Below are 20,532 nucleotides of genomic sequence, written 5' to 3'. Positions count from 1 at the left end.
TTATTTTTATCAAAATTTATGATATATTCAAATTTATATTTCTTTAAAAAATAAAAATATTTTATTTTTCTCAAAACCACATAAAATCACATTATAATATTGATAGACTCAAAATATAAAACGAAACATTAAAATCAARATTTATCTCGCTGCATTGCRCGAGTATTCTTCTARTCATAATAAGTAAACTCTCATCATTTCTATAAATATCTCAATCAATGGATGTGTACCAATTGTTTGGTTTGTAAAAGATCTTTCCCCTCTCTCCAAATGAGAACATCTTCATTTTATAAAAATACGAGAATATCATTTTAATATAATAAATCACATATGTATCATAGTCCATCACATGTGATACTAAATTAAATATCTYGAAAATGTAAATCATTRAAAAAATCTATTTAATAAATATATTATTTATGCTTAATTTAATGGTTTTTAATACATAAAAAATGGGAGTGGTGGCCACACGTGCCATCCCCCAACACCTTAATCGTGAAACTTGAAATCTTATCGCGTATTTGACACGATTTATTGACGTCTTAATTTGTGACCATATGATTTGAGAGTTAGGTTTCATACATGATCTCCTAAGATTTTAACAATCTTATAATAAAGGTGGTATTTGATTGGTTTAAGCTTGGCTCCAAATGTCAAAACTACCAAGAGATCTCAGGTTCAAACTTAAAGAGAAATAAAAATTCTCTTGTGGCCACGGAGATTCAAATACGGTGACTCCGGGCTATCTGTAAAGCAAGTGGTCACCCTGGGATTTAATCGGCTCGCATAGCGGGTGCCGAGTTAAATATTCAGGTTAATCAAAAAAAAAAGTATAGTAAGCCATTAAAATTGATTAAAACCCATTTTCATTATCCAGTATTTAATGATTCAAATAGCATTCACAGTATCATAACAGACACTGTGATTGTCATTTAAACATGAAAATTAAACAAGGTTTAAAAAAATGGTGTATTTTTTTTTTGTTTTATTGGTTTGCTGTATTTTTTTACTGATTTGTTAATTTATGAAAAAATAAATGATAAATTCATATCGTTTTATAAGTGTAAAGATTTATCCGTTAAAAAAAATGTTCATGGACCCAAACCCAATCGTTTAAAATAAAAATGTTCGTTGRTTTTTAACAGTTTTAATAAATCCAAGAACTTATTTGTTCGATTWCAAAAAGTTCAAATATATGGAACTCATGAAATGAGTTCTTAATTTGATGTGTTGAAAATTACGTGRTAAGAAAAAGTACGAAAATTGAGTTCTTATAAAATCCTGAATTGGAGATACTTCTTTTTTTGAAGTATATACGGCAAATGCAACAAATCAACTCACACATTCTTCTCATTTTTGATGAGATTTAAACTCTTGACTTTTTTAGATGTCAAAAACTATGATACCACTAGACCAAAATTTCTCTTGTAACAGGAGATACTCTTTATCACTGAAAACATGATCATTCAAGCATTAAAAAAAAGTTAAGAATAGTGTTTGATTAATAATTATATATGATTTGATTTGATTTTAATAATTATAAAAGAAATATTTTTCAATATAAGAATATGGTTAAACCATTAAAGTGGTCATCCTTTTTAAAAAGCACGTGCATCACATGTTCAAATTTTAATTTGATAATGGTGAGTCAAATTTAATAAGTGCGACTGAATTACCAAAATTGCCCTTGCAATATATGTATTTTTTTAATATATAATATTTATATACAACAAATAAAACTTACAACTATGATACCGTTAGACCAAAAACCCATTAGTATCTGTAATTTATTATATCTTTATAAATAAATAAATTTTTTGATTTTATTGTAATTTTGTATAAGTTCACCAAAATAGCAATCCGTACAAATAAACGTTTCATTTTATTATAATTTTACCAGTAAAGAAAAAAGGGAAAAACAGAAACGCGTTTTGTTATTTGCTGTTCTTTTGAGCCCAAACTTTCCTTTTAATAAAAGCATTCAGTTTGACTAAGTTTATTCCAATGATTGCAACTCGTTCAGAATTATTACTGAGTAAGCATAACAAGAAACTGAAAATATAACCTGGTAAAAAAAGACGTGCCAAGAACAGACAATTTTATCCTGTAACTGAGGATGGTGACTTGTACACAGTTAGCACTTACCAGTAAAATTGTAGCTCATTTTGATGGCAGAGAATCATACAAGTAAAGCAAGTGAAAGTAATGACTCTTACCGGTAAACATTATCTGATAAATTATTGAATTTATCTTGTATGGGATATTTATATATTCCCATTCCATTCCCTGTATTTTTGTACCATCAAGAAAGGGACAACATAAGCTTTTGAAACATGAGTGCACATAATTGGTCAGCTTTCGTCAATTATATTCTAGGAAGAATATATAACACAATAGTAGTTATCTTTAAAGAGATTGTACTCTATGCATTAATTGTTGTACCATGACCATATGGGATTTTACAGCTATTCTTTGAGAGAGGACCAATAGTAAGAGGACACCTCACCTTCTCTTTGTTCTTTGTATACTTCTCATTTTCAATGTCTTCCTTAAGACATCACATTTGAGATATTATTAAATCAGTAGTTTTTACGGAAACAGCTTCTTTATTTTTAAAGATAAGATAGAATCTGTATATGCTATAACTTTATTTTTTGTTGATAATTTGATAATACTGGAAGAGATTAAACTTTGAATCATTGATAAGCTGATATGACGGTTATGATCCTCTTTGTATAACAGATATATAACGAGGTTTACTTTATATTTATGTTTAGAGAAAATAGCATAAAATTGATTATACAGTAAAAGATACTTGTACGAGAACTTTCTTTTTTTACAATATCGTGATTAAGATTTATATACCAAAAATGAGTATGCTATTAATACGAATAAACGGTAGCACCTCTATTTTCTAAATATTCCATAGATCAAAAAACTTAATTAAGGATGATGGGACTATTTGAAGAGCTAAAATATTATCAATAAAAAAAATAAATAGAAAAACAAAATAAAATAAAATGGATGGTTTAGATCAGGGTTGTATTTGAAACGTGATTTCTCTTTCACTCCGTATATGTGTGTGTGTATGTGTGTATATGTTCATTTTAGGGGAAAACTCTAAATAAATGAAAACCCTAAAAACCACGAAAAAAACAAATGAAAAAGTATATATATTGACATGGATGTCATTTTAACGAGAAAAATATGATTGTTATTTTGGTATAATTTATTTCGCTCAAATTTTGTTTTTGTTTTTTTTTCGGTCTTTTTTTGAATAAAAAATAAGGGGTGGAGGGTTTTTAAATAAAAAAAAATCATTGTAACCGTTCGTTCATCAAATCATCTCATCTCACAGTTGATAAGGTGTTTTCTAGTTTTTCATTTATCTAAGGTTTCCCCTGAACCTCCCTCTCTCTCTCTAATTACCCTTGTATTTAATATATGAGTTACATTTGAACATAAAGAAAAGGTGGAATATGATTGGTTGATCTTGGTTAGCATAGTTAACACAAATTTTTTTGTTAGTATTTGAACCAAGCTATATATATATATAGTTCAAACAAGAACATATTCATCTTTCAAAAAACAAAAAACACATTTTACTATAATCAATTACATATATGATACAATCAGAGATGTGAATGACCTTTGGCACGACCTAAGTTGCAAGTCAAGTCGCACGCACACTACTAAACCCCTTCACATGTATTATCACGTGTGGTCAGGGTGTTCTTAATAACATAATCGATCACATGTGATACTAAATCAAAAACGTAGACCATCTTTCACGCGACATAGGTCACGGGCCAAGTCGTCTGCACACCACCAGGTTCCTTCACGTGTATTATCACATATCATAAGAACGTTCTCGGTTTTCACATCCGTCTATATATATATATATAATCCTTATAGAAAAGAAAATTTTTAGCACCTTGAATGTCGGTCATTAAGATCTCATAACCCAAAAAAGATGTTGACTTTTCTCCAAGACAAACACGTTGAAAATGATAACGTTATATGTGTTTTCATGCCGGTTAATTGTATTAGAGTTGAACAAAAGAAACGTAATAATCACATAACACGGTATAAACATTGTATTTTTATATGTGTCGTTTCATATGTGAAACAATACAAGAAAACTGATCTGTTAAATTCATTAGGTTTATAAATGATTATACATCTACGTATGCATAATATGGTGTTCCGGTCATAAGAACGACCCTTCTTCGTAACATCTTTTACATTTTATTGTAACGTTTCTTTGTTTTTCACAAAATTTAGATCTCTCACATGATCCCAAAACCAATTTCATATATATAGGGAAGGGTTCAAACGAGAACATGATATCTTTTTATTATAGTCAATCACATGTGATAACATAATCCACAACATATGATGAACATGTTTTACTAAATCAGATATGCAGACAACCTTTGACGTCACCTAGGTTTCGAGCCAAGTTACCCGCACATCATTAGCAGGCTCCTATCACATGTGATAAGGTGTTTTCAGTGTGATATTGTAATCTATTACATATGATACATATGTGATACAAAATCATAGATGTATACGACATTTGGCACGATCAGCGGCGGACTTAGTTAGGAAGGAGTGGGGGAAGGGGCCCCATTAAAAAAAATTACAAGGGTTAAAAGTAGTTTTTTTTTTTAACTTTTCTCTTAGTTCCTCCCAATAAATTTTTTTTACAAGGGACCCCACAACCCTAGTCGACCATGCCGACTCCAAAAAGGTCTCTTGAAACCAACCAAAATAATCCTTCGAAATCGACAAAAACACTAAAAACTCCTTCGAAATCAATAAAAAAAACTTTAAAAATCCCTCGAAAAGTTTCAATTAGGTTAAAAACACGTCGGACGACTTTGTGGGCCTTTAGTCTACCTTAAAGGTGACCCCACTAGATAAAAATCTTGGATCCGCCACTGGACGACCTAGTTCGAGGCCCAAGTCACCCGCACACCACCAGGTCCCCTCATAGTCATGTGATAAAGGTGTTCTCGTGTTTACGTAAAATAGAAGTGTTATCGTTCTCATTTGAACCTCTACCTATATGTTTAGGTTTGGATTCACGTGTTACCAGCCTGTTTTCATGAGATTCATAAGACCAAATTTTTACACTTGAAACTTCACTGCAAAAATTCACTATGAAGGTTACCTTATCACAAAAAGATAAGATAGGGTTAGGTTCCGATGAGAATAACAGATACAGTGAGAATGCGAGAACAAAACATTCATATACATTCAACTACCTTAACCATTCTTATCACTATGATCGAAACTTTAACAAATCCATGCATGTAAAAGCAGTTAAATGTACGTAAAAGTTCGTGTAATTGGAGGTCGTAATTGAAGGTAAGTGAAAGTAGACGAAGAAAACTAAGTTAGATTAAAAAGTCAACTCATCTAAATGAAAGACTTAGATGTATTTTTACCATTCTCACCGTAACTGTCATTCTACGTATACAATTATACATACACGTGTGTGTATATATATATAGTGACATTTCGATGTGTCGTTGTTGTGACGGATAGCGACGGTTTTTATCTATTTTCGAGAGCGGTGGGGCAAAGGTTGAGCAGTTCGCTTGATGGAAAAGATTTGAAATACCAACCCACTGAAAAGGGGAGATAAGAGAGAATCTGTGACTATATAAACAACCCAAAAGCTTCCCATTCATAAACACATCTACAATTCTTCACTCTAAATTGAAGACTCACATGGAGCATCTCGAGAAAGGTCGAGCGCACGAAATCGACGAACAAAAATGGGTTTACGATTCCTCGTTCGATCACCGAGGAAGAAGGCCTCTCCGTGCTTCCACCGGAGCTTGGAAAGCCTCTTTCTTCATCATCGGTAACCACCCTGATTTCCGCTATGTTTATCCATTGAAACTTGTGATGTCAAATGTCGATATGCTTTATACTTGTAAAACTCGTTTGCATTTTGACCTTTTGTTTTGAACGTTGGTGGAAAGAGTAGGCTTAATTTCTTTCGGTTTCTGACTGGATGAGCTTAATATGTCTTACTTGGAGGTGGAGACGGGGTATGTGTACACCTGTCAACTTCTCGGTGTACGATATACACAGATCTGTCACCTTTTTGGAACGTAAAGTGATGAGATAATTAAATATTTTCACTGAACTTGGTAACATGGTACACGTGACATTAAAATAACACATTCTTATGATCTTTTGTGACAATTCAGTTTAAAGAAAGCAACACCCTTTTTTATGATCAGGGTATTTGTTCAGTAACACTCATTATTATATATATATATATATATATATATGTATATGTATATATATATATATATATATAACGTTGTGTTTAATATATAGTGTTGTGAATGAAGAGCATTTCAAACGTTGTTGCATCATTGTTCACTGTAAACAGTATTAAAGATGGAAAAGGAAGGCCATAATTGCACCCCAAAAGCATAGTCAAAAGGCTAAAGCAGTGTAAAGTTGGAGTTTGATTGGCCATCAGGATGGTCTACAAACAATCCAAAAGATTGGATTCGATAATTTATTATCATTCATATATAATATATATATATATATATATATATATATATATTATCTTATAAACCAAATTTTTCAAAAATCTTACAAACAATTTTTAATGCACAAAGTATTATACATTTATGTACAAAGTCTTGCAAGTCTTAAAAACAACTCATAATGCATTAAGTACTACTACTTTATGCATTTAGTCTTAAAACTTAATCTACAATTAAAATAGCATATAGTACAAGTTACTAATGCGCATTATTACTTTTTCTTTTCATGTTTCCAAGATACTTTTGATACATTTTACTCATGTCTTCACTTTCTTATATCTCTATGTCTTATCTCCATCCCCTAAGGTGAGATTCAAATTGATATTCACCGTGAGTTATTAAAAGTTCTCTCATTCATCTCTCATTCAATTGCTCAAGAACTCTCGGTCTCGCTCTCTTGATTCTTTGCTCTTGGTGTAAATCGAACGCATTTGTGGAACCATCTCTCATTCTTTGCTCTTGGTGTAAATATATTGGATTTTAAACTGTCATACAACTTTTTTCGTCCATAAACTGTAATTGGAACCATAACTCCTATTTATTCAAATTGTATTAATATGTAAAGACCAAATGTGATTTATATCATCGTTAAATCTTCTCCAATAAAGCCAGTGAAACTTCAAAATCATTAAAATTCACGGCTCTCCGCCATATTGCGCGGGTACACAACTAGTATACACACACACACACATAAGATTGGGTTCACGTGAGACCAGTTTGTTTTCGTGGGATCTGTGAGACCAATTTTTTACACTTGAAACTTCACAGCAAAACACTATGAAGATAAAAAAGAGCCGAACCTTCACTGGTAAAAGCACTGTCAATGTTACCTTCACAGCGTTTTGCTATAAATTTTCATGTGTAAAACGTGGTCACGGGTCTCACAAAAACAGGTTGTTCTCAAGTGATCTCAAGTTTCTCTCTCTCTCTCTCTCTMTMTATATATATATATAGAGAGAGAGAGAGATGTTCAAACATGAACACTCTTCATGTATGAACTTGTAAAGACACCTTTTTGATCATATAAAATTATACGATATTGGGACTTCTTGTTTTCTCGTAAATTGATCGTCTTCTCTTTTGAACCTGAATATTATATATACACACACACACACACACACACATATATATATATATATATACACACACACATACATACATGGGGACCTTCTTTTTGAGAATTCTTTAAATCGTGATCTCTAAGAAACGATGCATCATGTATTATTTCCTATTTTATCTATGATTAGAATTTAATGTAGTAATTGACTTATATTTATTTTACATTGTGTTTGTTTCAGATGTACTCAATTCACAATGTGAACCTTTTTTGGGCTTTAGTAAAACAAAGAATACATGTAAAAAAGTTTCACATCATGAACCGAATACATATAAAATAAATATATTGTGAAACAAATATACGTTCATCAATATATTAAATAATATACTTAAGTTGAAAGAATCTTGTGAAACAAAACCTTAAATAGAAGTTTTCACAGATCTCACAAATTGTTTGAGTCATAAAATGATTGAGCCTATATGTATATGTATATGTATATGTATATGTATATGTATGCATAAGTATATGTATATGCCTCGGTTTAAATGAGAACCGCAAATATTCATTGCTGAAATTTATATAATGTATATTTATCAATGAATACAAACTATAAATTAGTTCTTTGATTCTTAGATTATTTGTGATTCTCACATGAACTTTCCCCCGTAAAACGAAATGTTATATTCTGCTAAAGTTTTCGATCTTACAAGGGTTAATGTTATGATTAGCGGTTTTGTTGTGGCGGAATATGATGGATTTGTTTTGATATCGTTTGTAACGTGAACGTATTTTGCAGCAATCGAGTTTGCAGAGAGGTTGAGTTACTTCGGGATAGCAACGAGTTTAATCATATACCTTACCGTAGTCATTCATCTAGACGTAAAAACATCAGCCAAGACCGCCAATCAATGGGCCGGTGTAACCACTCTGATGCCGCTCGTTGGAGGCTTTCTAGCCGATGCTTACTTGGGACGTTTCCCCACGGTTCTTTTATCGTCGATTATCTACCTAATGGTAATCCCCGACTAATGATTCGGTCCTAACGTTATAACATGGTGTTCTTCAATTCCGCATTTAGTTTCTGGGAAAAAAAAAGATTTCAAATTCATTTACACGACAAAAGAACACAACTGGTATTAAGAGTTTTACATCAGCTAAAGTTGGCTCTTTCTGCTTTAATATATGTTGGAACCTCTGTTGCTTTTTTAAAGACTGTTTAGAAGAGTAATTTAATGGGGTTCCACATATGTGACAGCTAAAAAAATGTATTACTAAAATGGACTTGAAAAGGTGGTATCACGGGTCTCACATAACTCTTGGTGCATTATGTGGTTCATTAAAACAAATTTGGTTTTATAAGACGTCAAATATGTCTAAATATCCTAATAAAATGTTATAAAAGAATGTTGACAAGACCTAATAATTGTGTCATATGTAAAGATGTTACAATAAGTTGATATAACGCTCGACTATTGCATTTGCAATACTTCGTTCTGCTACCTTCCGATGTTGCTTACTAAACACTCATCCAATCTTGAAATTGGAGTGAAACCTTCTGAAATAAAGTGTCGTACTAGTTTTTTTTTAGATCGGAACTTGAATATGACTTATTATGTTCGTTTACCGACCACAGGGTTTGATTCTCTTAACGTTGTCGAGTATGGTTCCGAGCTTGAAGCCATGCGCAAGTCACGACCATTGTCTAGAACCACGGAAAATCCACGTAATCGTCTTCTTCATCGCAATATACTTGGTGTCCGTGGGAACCGGTGGCCACAAACCCTCGTTAGAAAGTTTCGGAGCCGATCAATTCGACGATGATCATCCGGACGAACGCAAAAAGAAGATGTCGTTCTTCAACTGGTGGAACGCGGGCCTTTGCGCTGGACTATTACTCGGTGTAACGCTTATCGTATACATGCAAGTGCACATTGGTTGGGGTCAAGCGGATATCGTTCTTACAGCCGTAATGGCTTGTTCGGTGGTGATCTTCGTCATCGGGAGGCCAATTTATCGATATCGGAAGCCCGGAAGCCCGTTGAAACCGATGATACAAGTGTGTGTTGCTGCATTTTCTAAAAGAAATCTGTCTTACCCTTCTAATCCTAGTGAGTTATATGAAGTGCCTAAATCAGTAAAGACCCAAGAGAGGCTCCTTTGCCACACAGAAAGCTTCAAGTAAGCAAATGTCTTAATAGACTGTTTTATATTAAGCTGTGTCTTAATAGATTGTTTTATGTAACCAAACAATCATGTTCTTATTCCGCTTCTTTTACAGATTTCTTGATAAAGCGGCGGTTATCGAAGAAAAAGATTTTTCCGACACGAAGCAACAAGATCCATGGAGACTAGCGACCGTAACGAGGGTCGAGGAAATGAAGCTGCTATTGAATATGATCCCTATTTGGCTAACTACCCTACCGTTCGGGATGTGCGTTGCACAATCCACGACATTCTTCATCAAACAAGGCACCCAACTGGACCGCGAGATCACGCGTAGCTTCACCCTCCCACCAGCCTCGATCTACAGCCTAGCGGCCTGCGGTATGATGCTTTCGGTAGCGGTTTACGACCGAATCCTAATCCCGTTATTAAGACGTGTAACGGGAACCGAAAGAGGAATCAATATCCTCCAAAGGATCGGGATCGGACAGGCGTTTTCCGTCACAGCCATGATCGTGTCCGCCGTTGTCGAAAGAAAGCGGCTGACCATCGTTCAAAATGACCCGTTACACAGCTCGATCACCATGAGCGTGTTCTGGTTAGCACCCCAGTTCGTAATCATCGGAATCGCAGATGGGTTCACTTTGGTTGGTCTCCAAGAATACTTTTACGACCAAGTTCCGGATTCAATGAGGAGCTTAGGGATCGCGCTGTATTTGAGCGTGATCGGAGCCGGGAACTTCTTGAGTAGCTTCTTGATCACGATTGTCGATCATGTGACGGAGAAAGTTTCCGGCAAAAGTTGGTTCGGAAAAGATTTAAACGGCAGCCGTCTGGACCATTTCTACTGGTTTCTGGCGGCCATCACGTCCGCGAACCTCTGTGTGTATGTGTTTGTGGCCAGCAGATATTCGTACAAGAATGTGCAGAGAAAGACCACCGGCGGCACGGTGGCGGTGGCTGATTGCTACCAAGGTGATGGCCAAGGGGCAAGGGCTTGATATATATATATATATATACACATAAATAAATTTGCAGGCCAGTAGACAGTAGTTATAGGAATATGTTTTATATATATGAATTAAAATTATATATGGCAATAGAGATTCAATTGCAAACGACAAACGAGAGCGTGTCATGTTGCCACGTGTCCAGTTATTTACATGGTATTCATCATGAATATTTAGGTTCATTATTCATGATGAATGGAGGACACGTGTCGCTCCCTCCTTTGTTCATCAGTTCACAACGGATGACATGTTTGCAAATGAACTTTATGATCCATTTAGTATAAAGATTTTGCTATCTTCTTGTAATTTTAGATTCATGAGTATGTACGCGATATATTCAATGGATTTTCAATCCCTTGCTTTTTAATTTCTCCTGAAATACATACTGCTGATAAGGAAATACCTACGCTATCAAACGCCTTCTAAAACCACGCAGATGTGGATAAAACGGACAATATCGAGTACAGGTGTATGAGATGTTACATTTCTCATCCCAATAAGAACTTCGTAGTATGCATCTAAGGTTTTCAAAAACATATCGTATCTATCGTTCCAGTAAACGAACGATTTGTTATAACAACTTGGATGAAAACAAAGATACGGTATACAATGAATCGAATAGACCCGAACAAATTTTCCAAGTCTTTTTTCCAATTATGCCCTTGAATTAGAGAGAAGACAAGAAATGAAACACAACATATACCATCAAAATTTCCAGAAACAGAAGAATATATTGGAATTGGGATGACCATTTCCGGAATCTACCACCTATACACCAAAAAAATTTAACTCATAGCCTGCTACCGTAACCTCCTACAAAAACCATACATTTTTTTTCCCGATCTCTATCCTAACGAAGAACTGGTTCATCGCGCGAAGAGAATTGAAGATCTACAGGTAGTACGGATACTAGCGTTAAAAAGGTAGAAATAGAACAAATGCAGAAACTTGGTCACCTAAAAAGTCCCTTCCGAGAGAAGCTTCTTCAGTGTCTCGTATGTCATGAAAACGATTCCTACACCAGGGACGACTTTGTAAAACTCTGGAAGAATGCCTCTATATAGACCACGAAAGCCTTCACTGCGCACGATGTGCCCGAATGTCCCAACTAACCCCGTATTGTAAACACGTGCCCGACCACCCACTCCTTCCAACTGCTTTCTCCTTCTCACGAGATCCAAAGGAAAAGTTGCTGCAAAATGGGAAATAAAATAAATACACGGATGCAATCAAACTAAATGCAATATTTCCTTTTTTTTTGCGAGTTTCTATCTAGAGTCACAACTTTGCCTATCAAAATGAACCCAGTAAATGCCACTCAAAAAATATAGTTTGAGGTGAGATATATGTAGACCTAAAATCTATCCAAAGAGTAAAGCAACTGTTTCCGTAAAGACCCCTAGCAAAAGTACGGTTTAGCATATGGTGAACAAAGCACGTGAGAAATAAGTAAGAAAAAAACCAATAAGTGTACAACAACACACTGAAAAGGTAAGGCAAAAATCAGGGCCGTGCCTGCGGGTGTTTCAATATGAGACAAGGACAAGGGCCCCCGAAACTTTTGGGCAAATTATACATGTTTTTAGCTTTTACACAATTATATATGCTTTAACTTCAAGCCAAATTATAACATTTTACGCTGTTACTTTTTTTAGCCAATTAGGCTTAAGTGAATTTCATATGTTACCTTGTCATTTTGAGACAATTTTGTTGTTTTAATTTGGAAGACTTCTGATATAACATACAGTATGAACTTTCATATTTTCGTTTATTTATTACTCGTCCAATCAATATATAGTCTTGGTACAAGCGTAACAGAGCTTCCAAAAAGATTGGAAAACCGTCGATAAAAACATATCCCCAGCCTAAACTGCCAGTCCTCTTACCCCCCCCCCCCCCCCAAAAAAAAAAAAAAAAAAAACTCCCTTGTATTCAACTACATCATCTATAGGCTGCACCCTTAAGGATCAAAAAAATGTAAAGAAACAGGACATAGATAAAGATGGTGGGCATGGATGTCTAAAGGGATGCATTATTGCAGACAAGCTGACCTGTTGAAGAAGCAATGCCTGAGAGACTGCCACAAGTGAGACTGACCATGACAGTGGAATCGTTTGGCCTATCATAGAATGAACGTATCAACACCGAGTTGCAAAAAAGCTGCATTTATTTTTGTGTTCAACATGTGTACAGAGCGTATACCTTTGAGATTTCCAATATGACCGCAAGCTTTCATAAACAGAAAAGCTAATCGCGATACTTGGTCCAACACCCTGCAAGAGTGACAAAATGGAACCAAGTGCACATGATTTATAGCTGAAAAAACTACAACAAAATCGGTTTTATAGGAGACCAACTATGTCTACATGTCTTAACAGACTACAGACTTAAATTTATCAAACAATTATATGTCCTACATAAGGTGTTACGATAAATTAATGTCAACTTTTGGCCTTCCTAACAAGCTTTTTTAGGGCACTTTTGAAATGAAGTGTCATGTTAGCTTTTTATAGAACATTTTTTAGAAGTGTCCTATAAACACATCATTTTATACGGCACTTGTTTTAAGACGTGTTTTAAAATAATGTCATATAAAAAGACAAATAGAACGTTTAATTTCAAAAGTGTCCTGAAAAGTTGTTAGGAGGCCCAAAAGCGTCCTATCAACTTATTGTAACAATAACACCTTTATATATGACGCCCAACTGTTTGGTCTTATAAACATAAGTCCTACATAGTAGTTTATTAAGACATTTAGACATATTTGACGTCCTATAAAGACGATTTTGTTGTAATGGAAGGTTTGAAGTAGTACAGTAAAAGTGATTACCAATAAGGTTGCTCCAAGTCCCTTATACAAGCCAAAAAAACCCTCTTCTCTGCAAATTGTACTGAGCGCATGCCCGATTCCCTGATAGTATATTGTGCTTCTCTGCAATATGAAATAAACAAAGGTAAGACTGTAGTCCCTACAGGAATACACGAGGGCACTGGTAGAAACTGTTGGTGCAACCTAACATAAGCTATACATAAAACACTCTCATTGAATTAAGCAAAAGTAAGAACATTTTGTAAGTACAAAAGATAAAAGAGCAAACATATTAACAAGATCAGATAAAAACCAGTGTTCCAAAAATCGGATTAAGCAGCCGCCTAGGCAGAGGCGAGGGGCACAGAGCCGCGATTATGATCAAATCGGAAAATTAAGTGGTTTAGCTCAGATGGTTGAACTTACCAGCTGCCACTAATTCCATCTTGCAAGTTCCACGTTTTCAATTCGCCTTCTGAGTTCCAACTTCATCTTGCAAGTTCCGATTTTGTCTTTGCAAATTCTGATTTCAAGTTGACGTTGGAGAATCGAAGGAGTATTGGGGCAATTAATTATATGTAATTGAAAGAAGAGATAAAAAGCCAACTGTAGTTTGTCAAATGTTTCTGATAAAGAACCCCCAACTTCGTGCTAGCAAATAAAAAGTTAACTTATGACCAAGTTTCATCAATGACAAACAACCCCCTCAGCATTTCTTCTTAATATATATACATTTTATACGCACTATCCTATTCACTTTCAGAAACTGTTAACTTGTTAAAATTATCCCTAAAATATAGACAAAATGAAAAGAAACTTGAGGACTTGAATTTATTTGGTTAATTTATTAAAAATATACTATAATGGTACGAATAGAAAAATTGGTAATTCTAACACTAAAGGCTATTTTATATATCAATTGAATTCCATACATTAAAAATAGATTGCTTAATGCATCCACTTAATAATCCGATTAAACCTCGTATAATTGATCAAGCGCTAGTCGCTCGGTCAACCGCCTGGCTCCGCCTAATGCCTTTTAGAACACTGATACAAACATCAAAAGCGGTGAATAACAATATCTATTCTATAAACTTCATTGACATTTCTACAAAAACATAAATGAATATAATTTTAATTAGAAAAAGAAATAGTTACTGGATAATTTAAAGCATTCCTTTTACACCTGCGCTGCAAGACGTGTCCTGACAAGATCTAAAGGATAAGTGGCCATAGCAGCTGTTATTCCCGACATTCCACCGCCAACGAAGTGCACACAAGCATCTGCAGCTGCACTTTCGCTGTTATTTCCTATACTTGGAATTGACTTTAACAACTGCAAACAATAAAATAATTAAAAAGTTAATGGTGACACGTGAGGAGCTTCTAATAGTCCCTTAATAGCATCGTCATAAAAAGCATAACACAATATTAAACTAGAAACTAATAAATGGACACAAATAACTCACCTTTTTGTACTGCTCATAGGCATAGAAGTTAACTGCTGTATAAGGAAGGCGATGAGCAATAGTAACCAGATTTCCTTTCCAAAAGGCTCTAAAACCCTCTTCATTAGCAATACGTGATGCCTCGTTCCATATACAAGGCCTGCTCAACAGTGCCACCTCAGAATGCATACCTTGCACCTACAGAATCCAACACAAAATTGACCACCCATTAAAGATTATGGAAGTACCAATCAAATTACAATGCCCAAACATGTGGACCAATAAAAGAAGATAAGAGAAAGAATTTCAACAATGTAATGGAATTGCTCTCATTAGGAAGAACATGGTGAAGAAAAATGAAACACAAAGCAGGAGAGAAAGAACAACGTACCTTTGTTTGATTCTAAAGAGAAATATACAATGGTAGCTATGAAGCTCCATATTGTATTACTAAAGTAAACGTTACTACCTCCAAACAGAAACTAGAAGATCTAAACAACCTTTCCTTTACCCCTATTATAATCAAATTAATCAACTTTCTAAAGAAGATTTTTGTAATATGCAATTTTCTATGCATCTAAGAGAAACTCATGAAACTACACACAGTTTCTCAAATATTCCTTCTTATGATCCTCGGTATCGCTTGTTGATTGAATGAGATCTGTTAAAATGGTATGTTCATCAAGTTTCATGCAAGATACATCACATTTTACAACATACCCAGTTCATATGCAATCTTAAATATCCGCATAACTTTAAAAAAATGAATCCAACACTTTGTAGGGAATGTTAGATTTGTGGTTTAGCGTGATAGATAATAGGTCTGAAACGATTCCATTCTGTGGATGAACTCAGCATTCAAAATTCTACAGCAGAAGATAGAAATTCAAAGACCATGGCTTGGAAGACGGATGCGCAAAAGAACTAATGAACAGAAAAGAATCCATGGATGCCTTAAACCCTTTTGATCTTTTCCATTTCCTGAATATAAAAACTAGACTTATACACCTATAAAACCCCAATCCGGGGTCCCGGTTGCAGATTCATCCAATTTCCAGACACAGTTTCATCCAACAAATATAAATCAAATATTCATAATAAAATACAATTATCAAGTGATCGAATTACCTGAAAGAGAATCGTGAGGCGTGCGAGCGGAGCCGTACATGTTTTGCTAAAAGCACCCGCAATACCTCCCGCCAGAAGCTGCGGTACCGTGCCTATCTCCGCAGACTGTTGATGATGACGTGGCGACGAAGCCGATGCCGTAGCCGGCGCCACCACCTGCTGCTTTTGCAAAAACTTCACCGCGGTACTGCCATCCACAACTCCTCCATGACTAGATACCCCCACTTGAGCTTCCATCCACAACAATTTGTGCGATGAAAATCGTTAAACACTTGGAATTTGGAATATAGATTGGCAGAGGATTTATACGATTTGATCATAAAGCAAGAGAAACCCCTGAAAAACCCTAATATCTTCATTTAAAATTTGTAATCACTGGATCTCAACCCGGCCCGGCCCCAACCGCAAAACTGTGGCCCAAAAGTTCCAGCCCGTTGAAGCCCAAACATTGATCCTAAATGTCTTCAACAAAACCCGAACCGGTTACGATTTTAAAGACGAAACGATAATCGTGTAACGTTTTAGCTTGAAATTTTTGACGATCGATATCATGTGGTTTGAGAATTTAGAAAAGGCAATTAATGGAACGTAATTGTTATTCTGATTAACTGAAAGTAGGATCGATCGAGTCAGTTAAAAATAGGCAACGAGTTCAAACAAAACGTTAAACACAGTGTTTGAAATACCGCAAAAATGTGAGATCACAATAAACTAGAAAGAGAAAGAGAATATGCTACAAACAGAATATATTATAATAAATGTGAAATTATATATGAAAAGTAGGATATGAGTTTTTTATTATATACTAGAATGATATTTGCACAATGCAGCAAAATACATTTTGGTTTTAATATTTTTGTTTTATTTTTTGTTTTTGTCGATATAATACGGTTTTATATAATTTTGAGAAAACAATAATGTTTTTATTTTTGAATAAAGTATAAATTTGAAAAAAAAAAATACATCGATATTAGTATCAAATTAACTATTTAAAATTTCTAGTTTTATGTATATATTTTTTAATTTAATTTTTTATTATAATTTAATTTATGTTTGATAATGAAGTAATTTATTTTTGATTTGATAATATATTTCTATACAAAGATAATAATTAAGTATGTTGTTAAAAGTCAATGATTATCCTGATTATATTTTAGAATTTTTATATTTAAAATGAGATATTTATCTTGTATTTAATTATGTTTTATCTACAGTTAGTTACACGAATTGAAAAATAGAGCTTTTGTAAATTATACTTATATACAATTTACATGTAGTCTTGAACTTTAAGTAATATACATTAGATAATAGTATTTTATTCATAAAAGTGGTTTTAAGAACTTTTGGCAAAAGCTTTATAATATAGTATAGATAATAAGACCCGTCAGACGGGTTGAATATTGAGTCAAAATAAGTTTGGGTCAACATAGGTCGAGTCATATTGGGTTGACTCGTCAACATTTTCATAAATTTCACAAATAATTTTCATGAATTTCAACAGTTAAGGAAATCAATTTTTGTTTTCACAACTTTAATTTAGAGTCTAAAAAAGCAAGTTTTGCAAAGGTTCATTTAATATCGGTTTATTTTTCTATGTTTTTTATGATATCTCCAATTAATTATTTCAAATAGAGAAAACGGAGCTTTTATTCTGTAGGTTGTTATCTGAAATATAGATATCCATTTAAAGAATTCATAAAATATTAAATGTGGAAAGAGAATTCATTTTTTTATTTTAAAAAATGGACCAATGAAATTATTGAATTATTATTATTTTATATAACTTTTAAAATATGTATTAGGGTGATACATTTATAACATATTTAATAATATAACATATGTTGAAATATTTATAGAAAAAAAATCTATTGAAGTTAAATGTAATTGTTAACCAGTTATGATTTTTAGAAAATTTCCTAGCTCCACCCGTCCCAGGACCGGTTATACATAGATCCTTTTTTTTTCTTAAAGTTAAGTTTTTAGAAATTATATATCAAATTTTTCAATATTTTTACAAGATTTTCAAGTTTTTTGTTTTAATCTTTTTCAAGTTTTTGTAAGCGTTCCACTACTAAATCTCAAAAATAATAACTATAAAACCATTTATAACATTTTTGTATAAAAAAATTTAGAAAAATATTTTTAAAGTATATTTGAACGRCTCAATTAAAAAAAAATTAAGTGAATTTTCAATAAGATTATTTTTCTTACGTTCAAAATTGAGTTTTGGAAGAAAAATGATCGGGACCGGTTTGGACCCCGGACCAAGACCGGTTCTCATAACCGATTATGAATAACCTAAATCAGGCCTTGAGTTTTTGGTCAGGACCTAAACCAGTACCGGTTTAGGAAATAGTATTTAGGATCCGAGACCGATTTTTAACCATCTCTAGGTTGAAGTGGATTTAACAACAGAAATAAACTAATTGCATCTTTATACATTGTTAAAACTGTATCTACTTTTTATATTTTTAATACATGATTTAACCTGATTTTGGAGTCATCTCCAAAACTAATATTTGAGTAATGTAAAACTAGGTGTTGGGGAGGCAGTGATAGGTAAGGCAGGAGGGAATCATGAATCCCAAAAGCCTTTGATGACATTGATAGTTGTTCAAAGTACCACCATTGCTTTTTACCCCAACATATTTCTGACACCATCTCTACCCTTTTTTTATTTTTTTTAAATATTATAATAATTTTGTCTTTTACCTAAATTATCCCCAATAAAATAAAATAATAGCTCAAAATATAACAAATTTAAAGAAATATAAAAATAATATTTTAATTTTTTTAACAATAAGAGTTATTAAATACAAATGTTTAGAAGTATAAATAACATTTTGTTAAACTGTATAAAATATTTTAAATAATATAAATAATGTCAGATTTGTTAAACTAAAGTAGTTGTTGAAGTTAACTGTAATTTTATAGAGATTTTAAATTTTAAATTTTATTTTTTTAAAATAACAATATAGTTGTTGGAAATACTCTAAATTGTTACTCAAATGTTCATTTGAGAGGTAGTTACGGCATAGATCTGCATATCAAACTTCTTATTTATTAGATGTATTGTTCATGTTATTCTTACATCGCTTGATCCGTCATATTTTCCATTCTTACAAACAATTTTATGTTTTTTGAAAAAAAAAACAGCATCAAGAACGACGACAGTATTTATATCTGTCATAAGTGGAAGTTATTCGATACGACTATCATATTAAGAGAGTATTTGGTACCTACACAAAATTTAGGAGATGACAAAGAGTGTCTTGAACAAAAAACGCATTTTTTTAGGACAAATTGTATAAAAAATTAACGTACTTTAACTTGATTTAAAATTTGGGTAACGTATTTTCAAAACTTCCATTTAAGTACTCGGGTAACCGGTTGAAGCATTAACCGGTTACCATGTTGACGTGACGAGTATTGTGGTATCCAACTCATTATTATTTGTTGAAGCATTAACCGGATACCACATTATTCGCCACATCAACATAGTAACCGGTTAATACTTCAACCTGTTACTCGGGTACTTAAATGCTTAAAACTTTACATATCAGTAACAAAATGAAAGTTTTGAAAGTACGTTACCCGAAATAATAATCAAGTTAAAGTACGTTACTTTTTCATGTAATTTGCTATTTTTTTATCCCATCAAAATAGATAGAACAGAAACAAAAAAGATGAGACATGATTAATAAACAAATAAATTACGCATGTCAAATTCAAACCCTTAAACCTACAACACTTTCAATAGTCTATGATCATTATTGTTCATTCAACCTTATTTGCGTACCAAAATCCATCCTAATTGAATGTATATTTAATGACGTATATCTTATCTAGCCAATGAGTAGATACATTCAAATTTAAATATTTTAGATTAGGGAAAGAAAAAAACGTGACATACACTTCGTACTAAATAAGTGTCTACATTATTATTTTAGTTGTCATAAAATACGTATTTATTTTAAAAAAGTAAATGTTTATTTTCCCATTTATAGTATTAATTATAAGATGGAGAAAACTTATCACAAATATGTATTTATTGTATTCTCGAAATCTTTTTTATGAAGGAAAGGAAAGCAAGAGAAAGTATAGGAACGTAAAAATACAGAAGGAAAAGGAAATGGAAAGTGAGATTAAAACCCATGAAAAGTTATTAAAGTTACAAACATCTCACCTTTTTATTTTTAAGACCATCTTCAATTCAACACTAAAACAATAGAGCTTTAAAATGCTGATCTCTGTATTTAGAAGTCAATAAAGTAGAACTCTAAGAAAATATATTAATATTTTATTCAATTTTATAATTATATATATATATATATAT

At 33.0% G+C, this 20,532-nt stretch overlaps 2 protein-coding genes across 2 annotated transcripts; one reads left to right on the top strand and one right to left on the bottom strand.

Annotated features, from left to right (window-relative positions):
- The first annotated feature begins 5,725 nt into the window (after nt 1–5,725).
- Nucleotides 5,726–11,138, top strand: LOC112507525 (protein NRT1/ PTR FAMILY 5.6-like). The gene is made up of 4 exons (XM_025112154.1): nt 5,726–5,875; nt 8,435–8,652; nt 9,272–9,816; nt 9,917–11,138. Exons 1-4 carry the CDS (start codon nt 5,740–5,742, stop codon nt 10,800–10,802), a joined length of 1,785 nt encoding a protein of 594 aa, XP_024967922.1. The 5' UTR covers nt 5,726–5,739; the 3' UTR covers nt 10,803–11,138.
- Nucleotides 11,139–11,527: 389 nt separating this feature from the next.
- LOC112508177 (mitochondrial substrate carrier family protein B-like) lies at nt 11,528–16,509 on the bottom strand. Its single transcript, XM_025112960.1, has 7 exons — nt 16,197–16,509; nt 15,090–15,266; nt 14,807–14,956; nt 13,642–13,743; nt 13,014–13,084; nt 12,863–12,930; nt 11,528–12,003 (listed from the first exon to the last, which is right to left on the bottom strand). The coding sequence occupies exons 1-7, from the start codon at nt 16,431–16,433 to the stop codon at nt 11,768–11,770; spliced, it is 1,041 nt and encodes a 346-aa protein (XP_024968728.1). The 5' UTR covers nt 16,434–16,509; the 3' UTR covers nt 11,528–11,767.
- Nucleotides 16,510–20,532: the final 4,023 nt, after the last annotated feature.

This window comes from Cynara cardunculus (assembly GCF_001531365.2).
Source record: "Cynara cardunculus var. scolymus isolate 2C chromosome LG 2, CcrdV1, whole genome shotgun sequence".
NCBI lineage: Eukaryota > Viridiplantae > Streptophyta > Magnoliopsida > Asterales > Asteraceae > Cynara > Cynara cardunculus.
Note: the sequence above shows the minus strand (reverse complement) of the source record. Positions and strands in the feature narration are given on the sequence as shown.

Bases quoted from the DNA above. Each gene is read 5' to 3' on its own strand.
- LOC112508177 (XM_025112960.1), bottom strand. From the start codon at position 16,433: ATGGAAGCTCAAGTGGGGGTATCTAGTCATGGAGGAGTTGTGGATGGC. The intron at 14,957-15,089 runs GTGAGTTATTTG...TATTGTTTGCAG, and splicing joins CCTATGAGCAGTACAAAAAG to TTGTTAAAGTCAATTCCAAG. The intron at 13,744-14,806 runs GTGTAAAAGGAA...TTCATATTGCAG, and splicing joins GGACACGTCTTGCAGCGCAG to AGAAGCACAATATACTATCA.
- LOC112507525 (XM_025112154.1), top strand. From the start codon at position 5,740: ATGGAGCATCTCGAGAAAGGTCGAGCGCACGAAATCGACGAACAAAAA. The intron at 5,876-8,434 runs GTAACCACCCTG...CGTATTTTGCAG, and splicing joins AGCCTCTTTCTTCATCATCG to CAATCGAGTTTGCAGAGAGG. The intron at 9,817-9,916 runs GTAAGCAAATGT...CTTCTTTTACAG, and splicing joins TGCCACACAGAAAGCTTCAA to ATTTCTTGATAAAGCGGCGG.